The sequence below is a fragment of the Pseudopipra pipra genome, chromosome 3 (genome assembly GCF_036250125.1).
Source record: "Pseudopipra pipra isolate bDixPip1 chromosome 3, bDixPip1.hap1, whole genome shotgun sequence".
Classification (NCBI taxonomy): Eukaryota; Metazoa; Chordata; class Aves; order Passeriformes; family Pipridae; genus Pseudopipra; species Pseudopipra pipra.
In genome coordinates, this window is record NC_087551.1 from 3,465,141 (window position 1) to 3,484,341 (window position 19,201).

Sequence of the window (19,201 nt, forward strand, 5' to 3'; positions counted from 1 at the left end):
CTGAACTGCACTGAGACCTTGCAGACATGATTCTCAGTCAATCTTTATTGTTGTTGCCACTGCTGGATATTTATGATCTTATTTTGCTTCAAGCCAAAATATTGGTGAATTTGCTGTTCAGAATTGGACTTCACCTTTCTAAGAATATTCCAAAGCTTAAAATTCGCCAAGATTTTTTTTTTTAATCCTTATGAAAGTACCTCTTTGTATGATCTCCCATTGCCAATCACTTCCAGGTTGTGGTATATGCTGAAGATGATGGAATCCCTGAGAAGAAGAGAGGTTACTGCACAGTTGTCATAAAGATCACTGATGTTAATGACTGGCCACCTGTCTTTGAGCCAGTGGCTGAATTCAGTGTAAATGAAAATGTGCCTGTGGGATTCATAGTTGGAAAAGTCACAGCAACAGACAGAGACACAGGAGACAATGCCTTTGTTCTGTATAATCTTACAGGTAACAAGGAATTCTATCACTGTTTCCTTGAATAAGGGATAAGGGTCTAGGGCCTAATCCATGCCTGCCTTGTAGAACCTAACAGAGATGGAAATTTAGACTCCTTCAGACCAGAGCTGAAATAGTTGGTTTTGTTGTAAGGACCATCAAGAGCAATGTGAATACAGTTTATATGTTTTTAATCTTTTAATTACAATATACATCAGACTTTGAGGGTCACCAAAACCAGCAGAAGTATAATTTAAGAGTGTAGTTAATCACGAGCTTCTAAAATGTATTAATTGATGATGCTTCTTTATATCTGTCTCAGATGGTGGAGAAAATATATTTGAAATAGATGAAATACAGGGCATCATTAAAATAAAGAACTCTCCAGACTATGAAACCATGAATAAATACAACCTTACAGTGACTGCAGTCAACAATAAATCTGCCCCTTTCTATCAGGTAAAAGGCCATTATTGTAATGAACTGTGACTCTTCAGAGTGGATTTTGAACTAGTGGGAGGGAGCTCTGTCCGAGACATTTATTGTGTGGAATAAAATGAGTCACCTAATCATGTTTAGAGTCAGACTCCTGCAACCTTTGACCACACTGGGCAGCAGTATACTTTAATTATGGGAAATACTTCAAAATTATGCATGGTAGGGTTCAACCCTGAGTTGTTTGCTGACTAACCTGGGCTGGGGAACGGGAGCCTTTGCTTGCTGCTGTTAGAACTGTAAGTCATGTGATAATTTTTCATGGGAGCAAAAAGTACTTTCAGCAAATTGTTGTAGCTCTGCTGTATTTCTTTTATTCGAGAAGATATTAGACACTTATTTAACAGAACCAGAACATGTGTGGTTCTCTTAACTGTGTGTAAGACACATTGGCCCCCTAAACGAATCCTGTTCTTGCTCATTCAGGGGCATTTCAAGAAGTAGAATCCTACTGCAGCATTGGATTCCTGCCTCTCGTGTTAAAATCCTGTAGTACCTCTGATGTTGAGGTCACAAAGTTAAACCCAAACAACATTTTACCACAGCATTTTCAAACCCTGACTTCTACTTCTTGTTGCGTACGCAAGTAAGAAAAAAAGCATTGCTAAATGAGACATTCTAAATACTTTAAAATGCATGAAACCCCTTTTGTTTTCTAGGCAACTACTTCAGTCACCGTGCTGGTGATGGATGTGAACGATAACGCTCCAGTGTTTGCTCAGGATTCCTATTCTGCTTCCATAAACATGATTAATCCCGTAGGTGCTCATGTCATAACTGTGAGTGCCACCGACAAGGATCAGGTAACTCCTCCTGCTGGATTCTGACACTGCCTTCAGCTGCAGCCCAAAGAGACCTTTCTCTGTTCTTTAGGCACGAAATAGCAAATGCAGGGAATTCTAACAGCACTGGGAATTGGGAATTAGGACTTTTGATGGTTCTGCCTTGATGCTGGAGGACTCCCTGTCTTTGGGCGTTTCCTCAGCTGTATTTGCTTTCATTTCCCCCCTTTTTATATGGAGCTGCACCAGGCTTTCAGAAGTACACAAGGACTGAAGCAATTTAGTTGTCTCTGAAGTTATTTGAACTTCTGAAGTAGATGATTCTGTAAAAGCTGAACATCACATGTTGGCTTGAGCATGGAAATGTCTGCTTGCCACACGTCTCTGAAGTGTGGTACCCCATTGATTCCCTCCATCCCCCTTTTTTAATGTCATTTTGTTTGATACATCTGTACTGCACCCATCAAGTAGTATCCAGGCACTCGCAGGGACATCCAGCAGTCACACAGATCACCATGACAACATCACCAGTAATTATATCATTTAAAGGGTGAAACCTCTAGAAGTGACAACAAAATAGGTGGAGCAGGTGCCTTCCTATTTCCTCACGTGTAATTTTGGTTAGAATAGCTGCAGCTGTGGCAGATTGCTGCAAATGATCCACCAGCCCTTTTTTAATCACCCTTTTCAACGATTTTTGTATAAAAAGTGAAATTGCTTTTGAAGATTGCTGGACTGTGTGAGCTGTGCATTGAGACCCTGATGAAATTCATCCTTCAGCTGTCTGGTCCTGTGCCATGAGAGTGGCACTTGTCCTCCCTGTGCCACTCTCACTACTCTGACTGCCCCCTCTCTTATTTTCATTAGAGACTTTTTTCCAACGTTTTCACTGTGTAACTGGCCCATTTATTGTGAATTTTATCCTGCTTTGTGGTTTTTTTTTTTTAGTTGCCACCCATCCTACCACAGCTAACCCCAGCTTTTCATTCTTAAAATAAAAGAAATAAAATAAAATCACTATTTTCAAATAATTTCGCTGGAGACATTTAGACATTTTGAAATCTCTTGTTTCAGTGTTTCTCCTACCTTTCAAAATATATTCCCAGTTCCCTGAAGTTGTGTTCCTTTCATGGCAGGGGCAGAATGGCCTTGTTGAGTACTACATCCTCCCGGATCTCAACGTGAGCCCCTTCTTCCTTGTGGAAAACCCCAGTGAGGGGAAAATAATTACAACTGGAAACCTGTCTAGGTCTGGAGAGATCCACTTAACAGTGATGGCTAAGGACAAAGGCTCCCCTCCTTTAAATGACACTGCTCTGATTACTCTGAACGTGTCTGACAACCGCCCGTTCGTCCCTCGGTTTAACGGGAGTGAAATCAGGTGAGGCTTTCATATTATATAACATATATATATACACTATATACATTCTCCAGGCAGTGCAAAACATAGTAAAGCTGAAGCTCATTTTCATAGTTTTCCATGCAGAAGAAAGAACATCAGATTTTTTTTTTTTAAAACAAAATATTTAGGAAATTCTGCTGTTCTGGGGGTTCTGTGAATGTGATTTGAAGCATCACCTTTACTTCTTTATTTTGCAGCTTGTCTAAGCCACACTCTCTATCCTTTTCCTCTTGCACACTATAAACTATTTTTCCTTAGGCTTTACTCAAGGACAAATCAATGTCTGACAGAAAAGTAGGGCTTGCACTGCTCTCTGACAGTCAGGCAGCTCCAGCAAACAACTGGAGGGGAGCGGGCAGGATTTTCCACAGGGAGTTAAATTTCAAAGTCTGCCCCTGCAACAACTGATGGGAAGTTTAACATTCATTTCTCATTAACATATTTCTCATTTCTTTCCTGCATTAGCATTTCCGTTTTGGAAAACACAGGAGTGGATTATTTAATTTATGCTCTCGCTTTGGTTGAAGATTCAGGAGCACTGATTGATTATAGTGTTGTATCTGGCAATGAAAAAGGTGAGTAGGATTTCCCTTATGAGTTAAAATAGCCAAGAGAACATAATAACCTGTCTTTTGTGTGTGGCAGATGTTGCTGGATGTAAATGAGGAGATGAAGAGCATGGATAAAAATTTGTGTCTTTTTTTAAAAAAAGGAAGCACACAGAATTTCTTTCAGAGCTTCTCAGCATTGACTTCATTGATCTTTGGCTATGGAGAGGGTGGTAACTTGCTAAAAGGTGGGGGGTTGTAGTCTTAAATTAGGAAAATTTAAGACTGAGGGAGCCACAATAGAAAACTTGGAAATATATATATATAAAAATGAGTTCTGCAACAAGAAGCTGCAATTCTGTTTTTCACATATATTGTTCCTTTACATGTTTAAGAGCTGTTTGGTCTGGGATAGGAGCCCAGCTGTGATGCCTTTGGCTGGTGGAAATGTTGCATTTCATCTTCTTAAGAGCAGAGGAGCCATGGAAACATCCCAAGAGCAACTAAGTAATCCTACAAGAGTAGGAGGGATACAGGTAAAATGGTAGCTATAACAGCAAAATTGCATCTTTTTCCTTTCAGGTCATTTTAGATTGGATCCCACAAGTGGGGAGCTGAGGACAGCAGTTAATTTGAACTACGAGGAAGTTCCTCAGTACGTGCTTTTAATTCAAGCAACTCCTCTGCTTGGAAAAATCTCACCTGCTGCAGAGGTCCAGCATTCAGGTAACTTTTTGCTTTGAAGGACATTCCAACTTAAATCGGGGCAATGGACACCTCTTTTGTATTTGCAGCCCCGTAAAGGAGTTGTGATTGTCTTCGGCTGAAAAATCCGATGTGAAGGATGGAAAGCTGGGGTTGTGCAGAGCAAAGCCAGCAGCCTTCCCTCCCCCGGGGGTGCAAACCCTCACAGGGCCCTTCTGTGGGCTCAGAAAAGGATATAACAGCTGGCACTGGACTCCTCAGCAGGAGCTGGAGAGGGCTGACAGAGGAGCAGTGCTGCCTGGAACTGCCTGCTCCCACCGGAGCCCCGGGAGGGCCGGGATAGAGCTCCTCTGGGCTCATCCCTGCCGCGCTCCCTTTGTCTCTTCACACTCGGCAGAGAGGCTGCAAAGCCACAGCCTGACCAGCCTTTGGAGTGTGGGCTCTGGTGGTGGCTGTTGCTGATACCTGTGTTTGCTCCAGGCCTGTTTGCTGAGAACGTGGCCATGCTGACGATCTCCGTGCAGGACGTGAACGAGGAGCCCGTGTTTGTGAGCGACTCCTACTCTGCTCGCATCCCCAACTCTGTGCCCTACAAGCACCCCGTCATCACAGTCCAGGTGGAGTATTTCCTGTGCCCTTCATAGGGACAGAAATCCTGTGAAAGAGCTGGATTTCTCCCACAGTTAAACTGGGTTAAAGGAGCACTTAGACCTGAGTTTCACAAATCACCTTTTTCAAACCCAGGCCACGGATCCCGACTCAGGAGACAACGGCCTGGTGCTGTACAGTTTGGTGAATCATCAAACAAATGAATTTGACATCAATGAAAACACAGGGGAGATTTTTACAGTTTCTGTAGCAGGAAAGGCTGGAACATTTTATCTGGAAGTCCAAGCTGCAGACCAAGGCACAAGAAGCCTCACAGCCCGGACAACAGTCAACGTAAGGAATATTGCCATAGATAATCCTGATTTACTCCCATGCCAAAACTCTGAACACAAGAAGGGTTAGGTTTAGTAATGGCAAAAAAAATTACTTAACACCACCAAAAAATCTGTCTGATACATGAATATTTGCTACATACTATAATTAAAAGGTTGCCATTTTCACTGACATATGTTGGCACAAAGACTGATTTTGGAGGACAGTTCTTTTATATCAGAGGGGTTTTGTTGTTGTTTAATGGGTTGGGCTTTGTTGTTTTTTGGGGTTTTTTTTAATCAACCTGAGAGGAACAAATGCTTTAGAAAATCTGATGTGTGATTCTTTCTTTATTAGGTTACTGTTGATTCCAGTTCCAGTAGCAACATCGTGATGGTGGTGCTTAATCAGCAGACCAATGTTGTTGAAAGGAACATTGCCGAAGTAAAAAGGTATTTTTGAAACTCTGAAGCCTATTCTGGTTTAATATCTAATCACAAATTTGGAGTCCATTTGGGATAGGGGTCTGACAGCCTAGAGGGAGAAGATACAGCATGAAAATCTCCATGGAAAAGGAGGAGAAAACAATGAGGATTATGAGACTGGATTTCCCTCCTCCCCACCTTTACTGTTTATAATACTCTATAGATATCACTGACTGGGCATTTTTTTCCTGTGCTACTCAATCTCTCAACAATTTTGGGCAAATAGCTTAATTCCTTTGCTGGTAATAATCTTTTTTTATGTGCTTAGATTAAAATACCAAGGTATTTTTATTAATATCAATATCTGCCAAGTGTTGTATTAAATACTGCTTTATTTAATTTCCAGAGTAATAGGATCTGTCACTGCCCAGTTAATTAAAAATGTTTTCTTAATATGATGACAGGGTCCTGGATGATAAACTTGCATGGAATGTATACATTGTTGATGTTTATTCCAATGACTTTGAAAGAAAAGCAAGAAGCAGCACTGATGAAACCCAAATAGAAATTATTGCTTTTGATGAGTCCCACCAGGAAGTACCTGCACAGGATGTAAAAAGGTCTGTATGGCACAGTCTGGGGGTCAGAGCTATGCAGATGGGTTTTGTTTCTCTGGAAGTTATTAAGGTCTTGGACTGGACGGGTTTAGATCAAATAACTGTTTATCTGAGATTTGGTTCAAGGCTTAAATGGGTATTTTAGAATTCAGAAAGCTTTCATTATTTATGGAAAGGTGATTTCCAGAGTTCATCAAAACCACGAATAAGGCAGTTTAATTGTGCAAAATAGATTTAAAAGTCAGTTTAAGAAAAAACAGCTGAAGCAGAAAGAATGTAATTAAAATACATTGACTTTACAACAGCAGATTGTTGATTAAAAATTTTACACTTTAGGTGTATTTTACATTTGTTTCATAACACGACAGTGATGTGGATTTGGAGGATTTACTGATCTCTCAAGTTCAATTGTCCAAGCTTTGCAGCATTTTAGGTCACAAGCACCAGGGCTGGTTGCTTAGAGAACAGAGGCTTTCCTGAATGAAAGCCACGACAAGTCTGAATTTTTGGAAAAGACCTTGGCGGACCAGGGAGGGATATGTTGTTCTTTTCCTCTCTACTCCTCCAGCCAAAAGGAAGGCCTGGTTAAGTCATCACATTTTATCCTTCTTTTCTTCAGAAAACTCAAGGAGCAGTCTGGAAACATCGAGGCAGAACTGGAGAAGGTGTTTTCCACCTCTGTCACTGCTGCCATCGTGGAGCCTCCCGCGGCCTCGGCGAGCCCGGAGCTCGTCGCAGCCATCGTGCTCAGCGTCGTCCTGGGCTGCACCCTCATCGCCTTCCTGGTCTACGTGGTCCTGGATGTGAAAAGGAAAAGGTACACAGAGCTCTGCTCCAACCAGATAGTTTATATCTACAGCTCATCAGTTTATTTAAATGTCAGCTTGAGAAAGCTGTCCCATAAGCTGTCGATGTTTGCGCGGAGCAGTTGCCTAAGATTTGCCGTGAGTCACAACGCCTGGCGTGCAGATATTAAACAAACACACCACAGGTGGTGAGAAGTCGTTTCTTCTTGTGTTTGTCACGCAGCAACAGCAGAAACAAAGAGTTTCAAACCAGAGAAGGGTGGACAGCAGCAACTGTAACTGTGAAGGGAGGCACAAGTAGCTGTAATACACCCACATGGGTCTCCTCTAACCCCACGAATGCTGAAATCAAGGCAGGTTTTGCTGCTTGACTTCAGTGGCAGCAGGAAAACAATTACATTTCCAAGAGGGCAGCGAATATTTACCCTACTACCATTATGGAAAAATAGGAAATATTCTAAGCAAATCCCCAGAATAATAATGAGAGTAAATATTGTGTATTAAACTTATGACACAAATAATTCGTCTTCTGTTTCTAAAACAACCGTGAAACCAATATTCAAAAAGAATTAATAATCTTATTTTAATGTATTTACCATTTTCAGAAAGCGTGAGCAGCAGCATTTGGTTAAGAAGCAAGCTGAAAGTATGGAGGGCATTGATAACCCGTGGGCAATGGACAAAAATGGAAGTCTGAAAAGCTTAGAGAAACTAGAGCACATGAATAATGGGTAAGTAGAATGCTGATATCACAAATTTATTAAAAATAGCGTAAAAAAGTGTGATTCTAGTTTATTCTGGTACCACAGGATTTTCCTTGGATCCTTCACTAGTATATAGGTCAGTTTTTAAGAACCCTTATAATGACAAGTTAAAAATCTCTACACTTGAAGTAAGCTTTTAATCTTGTATCAAAAATTACACGGGCACATTCCTACTTACCCTTTAGCAAATTGTTAATCCTTATGCAGAAAAGAACCTTCAGGATACAAGAAGCTACTTAACACATATTTCCTTGGATAAAATCCCACTAATTTTGAGATCACTGTACATGCTGCTCTCAGAGAGGCTGAGTTTTCTGTGTTATGAATTCTGTTAACTCTCTTCCAGGAGAAGTGAGGTATTATCATTTGACAACATATACAGCTCCAGAGGAGGTGAGGCTGACAAAGATGAAATTCAGGCCCCTGAAAGAGGCAATTACCTTGAGACAATACTGGCAGATTACAATAGTGAACATGAGTATGAAAAAGCTGCTGAACTTGGAAACACAGAGGCCCAGCCCGCTGTGGCATTCATAACAAAACAGGTAATGAGCTTTTTGATTGCAAAGCGTGGAGTGAAAGGTATTTTATTGTTACTCATCAAATAATTGAAGGAATTATTGAAAAAGTTAAACCTGTCATGGAACTGAAAAGAAAATAATCTTTTGTGAAGTAATCCCTGGAAGTGTTCAGGGCTGGGTTGGACAGGACTTGATCAACCTGGTGTAGTGGAAGGTGTGCCTGCCCAGGGCAGGGGGGTGGAACTGGATGATCTTTTAAGGTCCCTTCCAACCCAAACCATTCTGTGATTCTATAAAAATCTTAGAGGAGGGGCTGTTGTCCCTGAGTAGAAGGAGGAGGAAAGACTTGTCATCCAGAAATTGTGATTCCCTTCTGCCTGTTATGGAATGTGCACAGTAAAGGGTTCTTGTGTGCCGCTCCAAAAACTTCCCACCTTAAAAGCACTGCTTTGTTTGCAAACTTCACAGACAGAAAATGTAAGTTATAGAACTTCTGCTGCTTCGAACTTTTCCACACTACCATTTCTAACAGAAATTTCTTCCTCACCTGCACTACATTTTCTTGCAGGACTCCTTTCTGACAGACACAGCCCAGAAATCCGCTCCTCCCATAACACCTCAGCCCCCGTCAGCTGCCCCTGGAAAAGAACTGAAAGGAGTAAAATTCTCAGAAGTGGCAGTGATTTTGGACGCAGATGACGAGCCCGAAGATTACGAGCCCGAAGATGACGAGCCTGAAGGCGATGAGGCTGGCTATGGCATCTCTTTATAATAAGGACACTTGATGACGAAAAGCACGATGACAGGACAGAATTAAATGAGCAACAATATGGGGACGCTATCCAGATTTTAATTCTGCTACTGCTATTATAAGAGAACAAGCAATTTGCCGAAGGTGCTGCTCCGCAGGGCTGCTCCCCCAGCACCGGCGCTGTCTCGCAGTGTATTTAATTTCCTCTGCCGCGTGTCGAATAGCCAAGACAATAAACCCGATTCCCAAGTACTTCTCAGACATCCATTTTCTGTTCTCTGCCACCGAACTCCGCGCCGCGGTCGCCGCGTGAAAACCCAAGAGCTCGCTTTCCGCTTTTTTCCTGTTTCTTTGACATTTTTCCTCCCTGTTTTCCAGTGACGCGGAGCCGGGACCCAGCCCCTTTGGAGCGGCGTTTCCCGGGCCCGGGAGCGGAGGAGCGGCGGGGTAAGAGCCGGGACTCCCCTCGGCGGGTTGCGGCTCCCGGTCCCTCCTCCCTCAGCGCGGGGAGGGCGGCGCGGCCTCTCCTTCCTCCTCCTCCTCCTCCGGCGGGGCGGGGAAGTTTCTGGCACCTTCTGGCGGCGGCGGAAGCGGCCGGAGCCGCCATGGCCAAGTGGGGCCAGGGGGATCCCCGCTGGATCGTGGAGGAGCGCGCGGACGCCACCAACGTGAACAACTGGCACTGGTGAGGGCCGGGATGCGGCGGGAATGGGGCGGGATGCGGGGAGGGAGCGGCGGGCGCTGTGAGGGGTGGTGGTGGGGGGCAGTGGAAGGCGGGCGGCGCTGATCCCCCTCTCCCGGCCCCGCCGCTCCCTCATTCCCGGGGCAGGACGGAGCGGGACGCGACCAGCTGGTCCAAGAGGAAGCTGAAGGAGGTGCTGGAGGGGCTGGTGGTGGAGGGCGAGGCCGGGCGGTGCGAGATCGGCGACCTCAAACACGTGGAGGGCGAGGCGTCCTGCAACAGCCGCAAGGGGAAACTCATCTTCTTCTACGAGTGGAACCTGCGCCTCAGCTGGAAGGGTAAGACAGGGAGAGGGGGAGCCGGGGGAGCCTCGGGGATTGCCGCGGGATGGCAGCGAGTCCCGGCGCGGCCCTGCCAGGGGTGCCTTAGGCGCTGGATCGGGAGCCATTCCCTGGAAAAACGCGAGTGTCTCGGTGACCTGCAGCGGGTCAGAACCGCGGGGACGCTGCGGGATCCACGTGGGCCCGAACCGTGTAAATGCGTGTTTTTAAATAACCTTGAAACCCGAGCTCGGCGCTTCCCCCCCCGCCCCCCTTCTCCCGATGTTTTTCCGCCACGCGTTTCTTAGCACCGTTTTCCCAGCCCTCGTTTTGCCTTGCAAGGAGTGAAAATCCCTGCGCTGTGGGTTGCTTACAGCTCCGTGCTTGGGTTAGCTTCCCAGTGTGCCCAAAACACAGCCGTGTGCTTCCTCATGTGGAGAGCAGGAAGGAGGAGAGCCCAGGAAACGTGAAATTGCACATATTTCAAAAAAATTTATTGCAGTTTTGAGGATCATAAATTACGTGAGGGCAAATAAAACTCTCTAGTGGGAAATGAGGAAGCTAGAAATAATTCTTGATTATTTGGGATGCCCAGGCGTTTTGTTGTGCTGTATTCGTTTTCAGTCCCAGCTCTCGGAGTTGTCCTCAGCTGTGCTTTTCCCATGACAAGCTCTTTATTTGCAGATCAGCTTTTGGTGATATCAGGGAATTCTTTCCATTTATTAGATCGCCTTAAAGCTTGACAGCAATTTGTGGACTGTCCCTTGCGCTGGAGTGAGAAGCAGGAGGAGCTGATGGGAAAGCACCTGCATGGGAATTTTTCCCTGGATATTTGTAATGCCAAGTGACAGGCTGTTCCTTCCCTCCTTATTTCTCAGGCCTTGAGTGTTACTGTGGGAGGTTTGGCTGACCAGAACAGACTTGGATTTGAAATCTGCTCCTACAGTAAGAGGGGACTTTAAAAAAGTACCGTTGTTTATTTATTTTTTATAGTTTTAAGTGCTCCAAGTGTGTTACAAACTAAGAGCATACTTAGAGTGTGATGTAAATGTTAGCAGAGAGGAAGGCAAACATTGCACTCTGTGGTGCAGTTCAAATAATTGCCATCAGCTTTTTGACTTTTTTTAAGCTAAGCTGAAATCACCTTAAGTTTTAAATCACTTTAAGTTAGTTTGTTGGGTTTATTTCAGCGTACAAAGCTTAAAAGTAGACAGATACTTTGTTTGTATTTCTATGCAAATTGTTTCTAAACTCTCCTGGGAGAGTGTTTATAGACAGCTCTGACTTGGGTTAGATGCTCTGTTCAGTGCTGCACTGAGTGGATCTTGTCTTTGAGAGCTAGTTTGAAATCCTAAAGAGGGGATTTTTTAATCCCTAAGAAGGAAACCTTTCAGGGAAATCCTAAAAAAAAAAAAAGGTGCTGATTTTGTTTTTTCCTAAATTTGATAGCCATTATAGTTTTTTGAGAGCTCTGAATTCAAGGTGAGAGTTCAGACTGAACTGCTAAAAGCACTAATTGCTGTAATTAGTTCCTTCTACAAGTCTGCTAGGATAACTAGGACTTCAAGCTATGATTAAAGTGTGGCTATGTAAGGACAGGTCATGGAGATCCTGAAATTTGCAGCAGGTTTGGAAAGTCCAGTGTTGGAAAAACATTGTGCTTTGCAATTTATATTAAACAAGAAGGTGAGCAACTGAGGTTACTTAATGTCACTAAAACTGAGCAAAATGGCTGTTCTGTCATTTGCTAGAATATGCAGTGAAGATTTTAATGGATTATTGTACATTGTGATGGAAGCTTTATGAAAACGTGTTTGTCCTTTTAAAGCAATTTATTTCAACAGTGGGTCTTTCTGAGTGATGTGCTTCACAGTTAACATTCTAAAATAATGGATTGGCAGGAAACAAAAAATAATTTATTCTTAGGTCTGGTATTGAAGTCCCATGGGATTCAAACAAGTAATTTAGTTTGATAAGAAGGTAATAAAGCTTTGTTTACATTACAGTGTCATTGGAAATGCAGAGCTGCACCAACTCTCTGCCCCACCTCATGTTGTCCAGCAGCTCTGTTTGTTCACTGACTGGACTTTGCTGCCCAGCACAGACACTGTCATTTTGCAATTTGTGAATATTTTGGGAGCTGTGAAAGTTGTTAATAGGATTAGCTGGGTGGATAAGAAGTCAGGTTTGTGTTTTGAGGAGCAAAACTTCTTCCTGCTTGCTTGCACTTCCTTTCTGGGGAGAGTAGCCAAAAATAAGACTGGCTTTGCTGTCTGCAGGGACAACACTGTGTGGTTCTCCTGTGCTAATCCTGGTGCTGGAAGGGAGCAGGGAGGAGCACACTGAGGAGGCTGGGTGTGATTTGTGGTGGGCCCAGAAGTGTTTCAGTGTGAGACTTCACTAGTTTGCACGGCTTTTAGTGGAGCTGCCAGGTTCTCCTGTCTGGTTGAACCTTTCCCTGCGTGGATGTGGCTGTTTGTGGATTAACAGACTTTGCATCTTGTGCAATCCTTCATTGCCTCAGAGCCCGACTGGGGAGGGATCTTTGCCCTTTGCGTTGCCAACAGTCCTTCACTGTGTTCCTTGCCAAGAAACACCTGAGCCTTTGGTTGTGTCCTTGCTGTGATCCTGACCAGCAGCACGTGGGGTTCTGCCCCTGCAGTGCCCCGGGATCACACGGTGGTCGTTTCAGGGCAAGCGATTAAAAATAATGGGAGTGATATTAAGTAGTGGCTGGATCGAGCTGGCTCCTGTGAAGGTGAGAGAATCCAAAGAAATACTGCATTTACCTCATGATAATTCCCCCTCTGCAGCTGTGCTCAGCACTGGCTTGGTTGTATTTGGAGTTTTGCCAGCGGGCTGATGAAGCATCTTGCTGGGGTTTGTATGTTTTGACAGTGGGCTGATAAACCTGCACGTTTCTGCTGTTGCTTCCTAAGGAGATTTTATCATGATCTAAATAGTGAGCTAATTTCAATAATGAAATGTTTTTGCAAGGCAAAAGGGGGGAGAGTCTTCAGTGTAACAAAAAAAGCATCAGACCTTAAATTCAGTCTTTTCAGGCAGAGCAGTCTGGCACAGAACATCCCAGGACAGTTCTTGGAGCTGTGTAGGTCATTCCCCTTTAGATGCACATCCTATGCTGGCAGATGTCAGAGCTCCCTGGGAAAGCACTGGAAAACACCTCTGACACTTCAGGTTGCTGTTCAGTGCCTTTCAATGAGCCTCGAGGCAACTCCCTTCAAGTAACACTTGTGTACAGCTCATTTCCAAGCATAAAAGTCTTGCTATGGGGGAAAGAGTTTTTAATAATGCATTTAAGAATTCGTTATGTTAATACAGGTACAGTGAAAGAGTCTGGTGAGAAACATAAGGGATCTGTTGAAATTCCTAACCTGTCAGAAGAAAATGAGGTAGATGATACAGAGGTAGGTGTGAAATACCGGTATGGCTGTATAGGTTCAGAATTCTTAAGTAAAGCATTAACCAACATACAGGCATCATATTTTGATTTATCCTGTCATTAAGTGGGATAATTACACGTGGATAGTTTTATTTCATGTTTTTGTTTGTTATACTTGGAATAATGACTTCTCTCTGTTCTCAAATTTACCTGCGAGGAACGTGCGCAATTTGCTTTGCTAATTATGGTCTGTGACAAATATATTAACTACAAATTTGAGAAGAACTCTGCTTGTAGTCTTAAAAAAAAAACCACCCCAAAACAACTCAACAAACCACTCCCCAAGCCCTAAGAACTTAAGGAGTCTCCATGTTGGTTGTATAGCAGTTGGTGCTGTGGGTTCCAAAGATTCCTCAGCAACTCTTGTCTATCCTTGATGAACTAAGTGGAGATACTCCATTTATTTAAGTCAAACCCCAAAAGGACCTATTTTTAGCAAAGGTCAGCTGCTCTGAGAAGATAATGAACTTGAAATTGCAGCTGTCCTCTGAGCATAGTAAACAAAGCCCAAATGCTTGCCTTTGTTGCCAGAACCCAAAAGGCTCCTGATCAAGTGTCTCTTAGATGTGTCATTTTTCTGTTTCTAGATAAATGTCAGCAAGAAGAAAGGGGAAGGTGACGTTCTGAAGGACCTGATGAGAACTGAAGGAACCACAAAAGTCAGAGAGGCCCTGAGAGATTACCTGAAAGCACTTAAAACAGGTAAATTCAACAGCATGTTGTGTTTCTGTGTGGGCATCTCTCCAGAACAGGTTGGTCATACATTGACAAGTCCTTGGGTTTGTATTGTTTTTATTTTTAATCTGTTCCTAATGAAAATACGTGGGTAAAGTGGGGAAACTGGATTGGAGTTTTATGTCCTATTCAGTGCTCCTGCACAGTTCTGCCCCTTCTCCACAGTTTTGGTGATCTTTATTGTGTACCTGAATGTCAGGGTGATGGTACAGCTGAATTTCACACTGAAAAGTGCTTTCCTTCCTTCCAGAGTTTACCTTGGGAATGATTCTGCCAACAAAAGCCCCTGTTGGTCAGGAGCTGCCCACGGAGCGAAAACCAAGTGGGGACACCGTGCAAGTATGTTGGCTTTAGCTTTTTTCCCCCCTGAATTTAGTGACTCCCAATTAATACTACTATTAAATAAATACAGAAATACATTGTATAATTGCCATGTTTTCACAGCAATGTGTGTTTGAGAATGTGCAGGTAACAACAGTCCTGCCATGTCAGAACTTCTAAGACCTTGGACTTACTCATGCGACTGTTTTCTGCTTTTCAGGACTCTGTTTCACCACAGTCTCTGGATACAGTTGGAGTAAAAATTCCAACAGTGAGGATACTTATGAGGGAAATGTTCAACTCTCCAGCTGATGAACTTTACAGCATCTTCACCACAAAGGAAGTAAGTGATATTTTCAGAAGGCATTGTAACAATGTGGATGTTGATCCAGCTGAATAGTTGTGTAAGTAAGAAATGTGTCACAGTGTCAAGTACAGATTCCACTTTTACCTTTTTAATAACAGCTGAATAGGTTGCCTGAGACCTTTCTTTTTTCCCACTTGTTACCTTAACAGGAAGAAAAGAACTAAACAAAGGGAAGCTGCATCTTTCTGTAGTTTTTGTGCAGCTCAGTCTCAATCTCCTTTGCTGCTTAGGAAAAGCTTTGCTGTTTGATGTAGGTCCTTGTTGTTCAGGAGCCTGAAGGGCTCAGTAATGGCACTGCCATTATCCACAGCCTGCAGGTTAATTAAATTAATTACTGGAGGTGTGAAATACAAATTCACTAATTTGGGGTTTGTGTCCTTCATAAGAGCCTGTGTTGGAGAACTTTAAATGACAATCCCAGCGCTTCCCTCGGGAGACAAGAGCTGTTGCTCCATTTCCCTCATTTCCCAACGTAGGAACAGCCAGTCCTGTCTGTGCCTGTGTATGTGCTGTGGCCATACCCCCTGCATGTGACCAGTCTGTCCTGTTCTGTATTTACCCTGCAGGTTTCTCAGTGTTTATATTCTCATCCTGTCACCTCACTGGACCTCACTGCAGTGCTGTATAAAATCAAAAGCCTGATGAGTGTTTAAAGACTCTTACATATATCACAGTTAGTTTTAATTTCTTCAGCCAATCTCTCTTCTCTGCTAGTATTTTTATGGGTGTGTTCTTTTTTGTTAGTTAGTACAGAAGTTTTCCAAGTGCCCAGCTGTGATTGAAGCAGAGAAAGGAGGCAAACTCCAGATGTTTGAGGGCTGTGTCAGCGGGGAATACACAGAACTGGTAAGAAGCTCCTCCTCTGCACTTCAAAAATGGGGGGAAGGGTGTTACCTCATTTTCTGAAACAAAAAGTAGTGTAAATTTGTGACCTTTCAGCTTCCTTAAAGCCCATTTCAGTTCCTGTATTTCAAAGCCAAACAGGTGCTCGTTTGTTGTGTGGTTTTTCTTCCCCGTGAGAAGAGCAGGCACTGCCCACACCTAATGACCTGCACTGGGGGTGGGGGGGAAGAAGCACAATCCTGTTTAACCAGGAGTGACAAAGCAGGTTTAAGGTGTATCTCTTGCATTCATTCCTCTTTTAACTGGAGAACTGATTTTTGTTCAGTTCAGGGCAAACCGTTACCTGCTGTGGAAGCAGAGGGAAGTCAGTTCTGTTCATCAGCCTTTGCTGATAAGGATCTATTAGATCAGGATCTGTTTAAATGAAAAGTCAGAATACAGACTCTCCCCCGAGCTGGTGTTTGTGCCAGCAGTGCCTCATTCAGGCAGGCTGGGCTGGGTGACAGAGTGACAACACTCACACGTTGCAGCAGGGCAGACACGGCTCGTGCTGGTGCCCGTTTCAAGGTCTGCCAGAAAATCAATGGTGTCTGTGCAGTAACTAATGAGCCCTGACCTTTTCCCACAGCCAGAACACAACATGGAATGCAGCAAGCTGAGAGCTCCAGGAAAACAGTTTATTTCAAAAATCAAACCCTAGTCTTTGTCTTGGTTACATGCATGTGTCTCCTTGGTTTTCAGGGGGAATAATCTCCGATGCTAACTGGAGAACATCCTTCTCTTCCTCCAGGTCCCAAGCCAAAGAATTGTCCTCAAGTGGCGGTGTAGGAGTTGGCCTGATGGTGAGTCTTTGTGAGGAATTCTGATATTAGAGGCCTCCTTTGCAGGGAGAAGGACCAGCCCTGGCTGGGACAGCGTTCCTGGCCGGATTCTCCCTTGGTCCGTGTTCTTGGACAGCAGCCTGGTGTCCAGAGGTGAAAAGACAGACACAGGCAGCAGCAGAGAGGAAAGCAGCAGCAACAACTGCAATTCTTTAAAAAACACATGGCTGAAATGTGGTATTTTCTTCCCTAGAACATTATGCAACAGTTGCCTTGACCTTCCAGGACGTGGGGGCTCAGACGGAGCTGCAGCTGGAATGCAAAGGAGTTCCCGTCTCCGCCGAGGAGAGCACCAGGCAATGCTGGAAGAAGCAATATTTTGAAGAAATACATCTTTTACTGCAGCAGTCCCAAGACAGCATGGAATGATAACAGCACTGTAGTTTTGTTAGGGCATTACTTTTTATACTTTGTTAACAATTTGGTTTTCTAAAAAAAAAAAAAAAAAAAAAAAAAAAAGGGAAAAAATAGTAATTTATTTGTGGGAAGAATAAAGACCCACTTCTATGATACTGTATATAATTTAAACATTATTTATGGATTTTCAGTGACTGAGGAGCAAGGCAGATTATGGATGTAAACAGCTTTTCTTGGGGAGACTGATCTCTGCTCTGCTTGTCTGCAGCCTCAGAGATAATAATGATTGAGCTGCAGTCAGGACTGTGGTAGGACTCACACTTCCAGCAGAGCTACACCAATCCACAGGAAGCATTTCCAGTTCCTTAATATTCAGTGGCAAAATTCCTGCAGGAGATGGTTCCCAGCAGAGGTGAGCCCAAAGGGATGATCAAACTGCTGATCCAGTAGATCTTTCAAGAAACAGGGAGGTATCATTTACAGCCTCTTTAAATACTTTGCTAGATTGTTTTAACTGCAGACAGATTTTGTTTCTGACTGCAGTTTTAGGGAAAGACAATTAACAATGTCATGTAATTATTGTCTGCATGCACTGTACTCCCTTCCTTGACCTCAGTGTGACATTTATTTTGGAAGCAACCAACAGCACTAGTGCTTTCTGCAGTTCTGCAAGCCTTCCACTTCAATCATTTATGGCCCTCTGCAATTCTGTACCTCCAATTAAAGAGAACAACTGTTGGAGAATTTTGACAGGAGCAAAGCTGGGATACTGAAAGCAGCAAGGTGAGCAAGGCCAACTTAGTTCTCAGATGCTTTATAAGAAGTGTACAAATCCAATATGCAATTTGCAGCAGACCACAAAAGGGCTGCCTTTGGAAAACGTGCTTGGCTCAATAAAAGATGTGACTTTACCTGCAGTTTATTTTCTCCATAAACCAATCCTGCCACACTAAATGAGTCTAAGTCCTGTAAATTTTCATTTTACTCAGCGAGTTTGTAAAATTAAAATTTTTAGGACTTAAACTCATCCAGCCAATGAATGAGTTTAAGTCCTAACAATTTTAATTTTACAGGGCACCAACATATGGCAACCTTCCCACCCAAAAACTTCCACCCTCCAGAGGATACAGGTGTGCTGCTCTCTGCCACAGGCCAGGTTATCCCTGAAAAGCTGCAGGCATTTATTAACCCCTCTAAACTGAGCTGAGGGCTGGTAGTAACAATAAACACCTGCAGAGGCTCAGACTGGTTACTGTTGGTTGTACTGGGGGTGGTTTAGGTGTCCAGATGGAGGGTGGGAAACAGCCCCTGGAGAAATGTCATATTTTAAAATCTTCCTTTTCCTGAATGTTCAGAATTTAGTTACCTTTCTCAATGAATATTCCAGGAAAAAAAGCCTGACATTTTGAATACAAAAATAATTTACGGACAAAATAGAAATAAAAAAAAAATAGAGAATCAAGGTTTAAAACAGATCAGGCTTCAGCAGCTCCGAGTGCAGATGCCCAAAGAGATTTTGTGACAATTCAGTAATTGAGAGGAGGTTGTTATATGCAATTCCAAGTTTTTTAAACAGTGAAACTACAGCCCTGGTACTTCTTGTCTCCTTCCACTAACTGCAATGGCCAATTGCTGATCATCAAGACATGCCTTACCTGTGTCCAGCATTCCAGCGCTTCCTTCAGGGCTGGGGCTGCCAAAATCCTGGGAAAACTCCACAGCTGCTGCTGGGAGGGGACTGGGAGGAGGAACAGCCCCAGGTACCCTCCTTTCCTCCTCAGGGGAACGGATTTTTTTGCACGATTTTCACGTGTTCTTATCATGTTCTGTATAACATGCCAAGAACATGCTAACGTCATGCTAAGAACATGAGAATGTCATGCTAAGAACATGTGAACGTCATGCAAAAAAATCTTAGATTCATTTGTTTTGTAAGCATGACAGTCACATGTTCTTAGCATGATTTAAGCATGTTGTAATTAACATGCCAACATCATGCAAAGAGCATGCTAATGTCATGCTAAGAACATGCTAGTGTCATGCTAAGAACA

General features: G+C 43.4%; 2 protein-coding genes and 1 long non-coding RNA gene across 3 annotated transcripts in view; 2 read left to right on the forward strand and 1 right to left on the reverse strand.

Annotated features, from left to right (window-relative positions):
* The window catches only part of LOC135410742 (protocadherin Fat 4-like), a 37,111-nt gene extending 27,678 nt beyond the window's left edge, over positions 1–9,433 (forward strand). Inside the window, exons 31-44 of the mRNA XM_064647480.1 lie at positions 237–456; positions 767–903; positions 1,599–1,742; positions 2,858–3,102; positions 3,589–3,698; positions 4,254–4,397; positions 4,857–4,993; positions 5,121–5,318; positions 5,655–5,749; positions 6,187–6,342; positions 6,959–7,156; positions 7,751–7,876; positions 8,256–8,454; positions 8,999–9,433. Coding sequence (XP_064503550.1) covers positions 237–456; positions 767–903; positions 1,599–1,742; positions 2,858–3,102; positions 3,589–3,698; positions 4,254–4,397; positions 4,857–4,993; positions 5,121–5,318; positions 5,655–5,749; positions 6,187–6,342; positions 6,959–7,156; positions 7,751–7,876; positions 8,256–8,454; positions 8,999–9,202 — 2,313 coding nt within the window. The 3' untranslated portion in view covers positions 9,203–9,433. The remainder of the gene's footprint in view (positions 1–236; positions 457–766; positions 904–1,598; positions 1,743–2,857; positions 3,103–3,588; positions 3,699–4,253; positions 4,398–4,856; positions 4,994–5,120; positions 5,319–5,654; positions 5,750–6,186; positions 6,343–6,958; positions 7,157–7,750; positions 7,877–8,255; positions 8,455–8,998) is intronic.
* Positions 6,533–8,256, reverse strand: LOC135410747 (uncharacterized). Its single transcript, XR_010428849.1, has 2 exons — positions 8,088–8,256; positions 6,533–7,424 (listed from the first exon to the last, which is right to left on the reverse strand). It is a non-coding gene; the product is annotated as an uncharacterized LOC135410747 (long non-coding RNA).
* A 297-nt stretch (positions 9,434–9,730) lies between the features above and the next one.
* On the forward strand, positions 9,731–18,061 carry LOC135410746 (activator of 90 kDa heat shock protein ATPase homolog 2-like). The gene is made up of 9 exons (XM_064647492.1): positions 9,731–9,866; positions 10,011–10,201; positions 13,526–13,611; positions 14,234–14,348; positions 14,632–14,720; positions 14,923–15,045; positions 15,814–15,915; positions 16,703–16,754; positions 16,987–18,061. Exons 1-9 carry the CDS (start codon positions 9,787–9,789, stop codon positions 17,160–17,162), a joined length of 1,014 nt encoding a protein of 337 aa, XP_064503562.1. The 5' UTR covers positions 9,731–9,786; the 3' UTR covers positions 17,163–18,061.
* Positions 18,062–19,201: the final 1,140 nt, after the last annotated feature.

Bases quoted from the DNA above. Each gene is read 5' to 3' on its own strand.
- LOC135410746 (XM_064647492.1), top strand. From the start codon at position 9,787: ATGGCCAAGTGGGGCCAGGGGGATCCCCGCTGGATCGTGGAGGAGCGC. The intron at 10,202-13,525 runs GTAAGACAGGGA...ATGTTAATACAG, and splicing joins CCTGCGCCTCAGCTGGAAGG to GTACAGTGAAAGAGTCTGGT. The intron at 15,916-16,702 runs GTAAGAAGCTCC...CTCTTCCTCCAG, and splicing joins GCGGGGAATACACAGAACTG to GTCCCAAGCCAAAGAATTGT.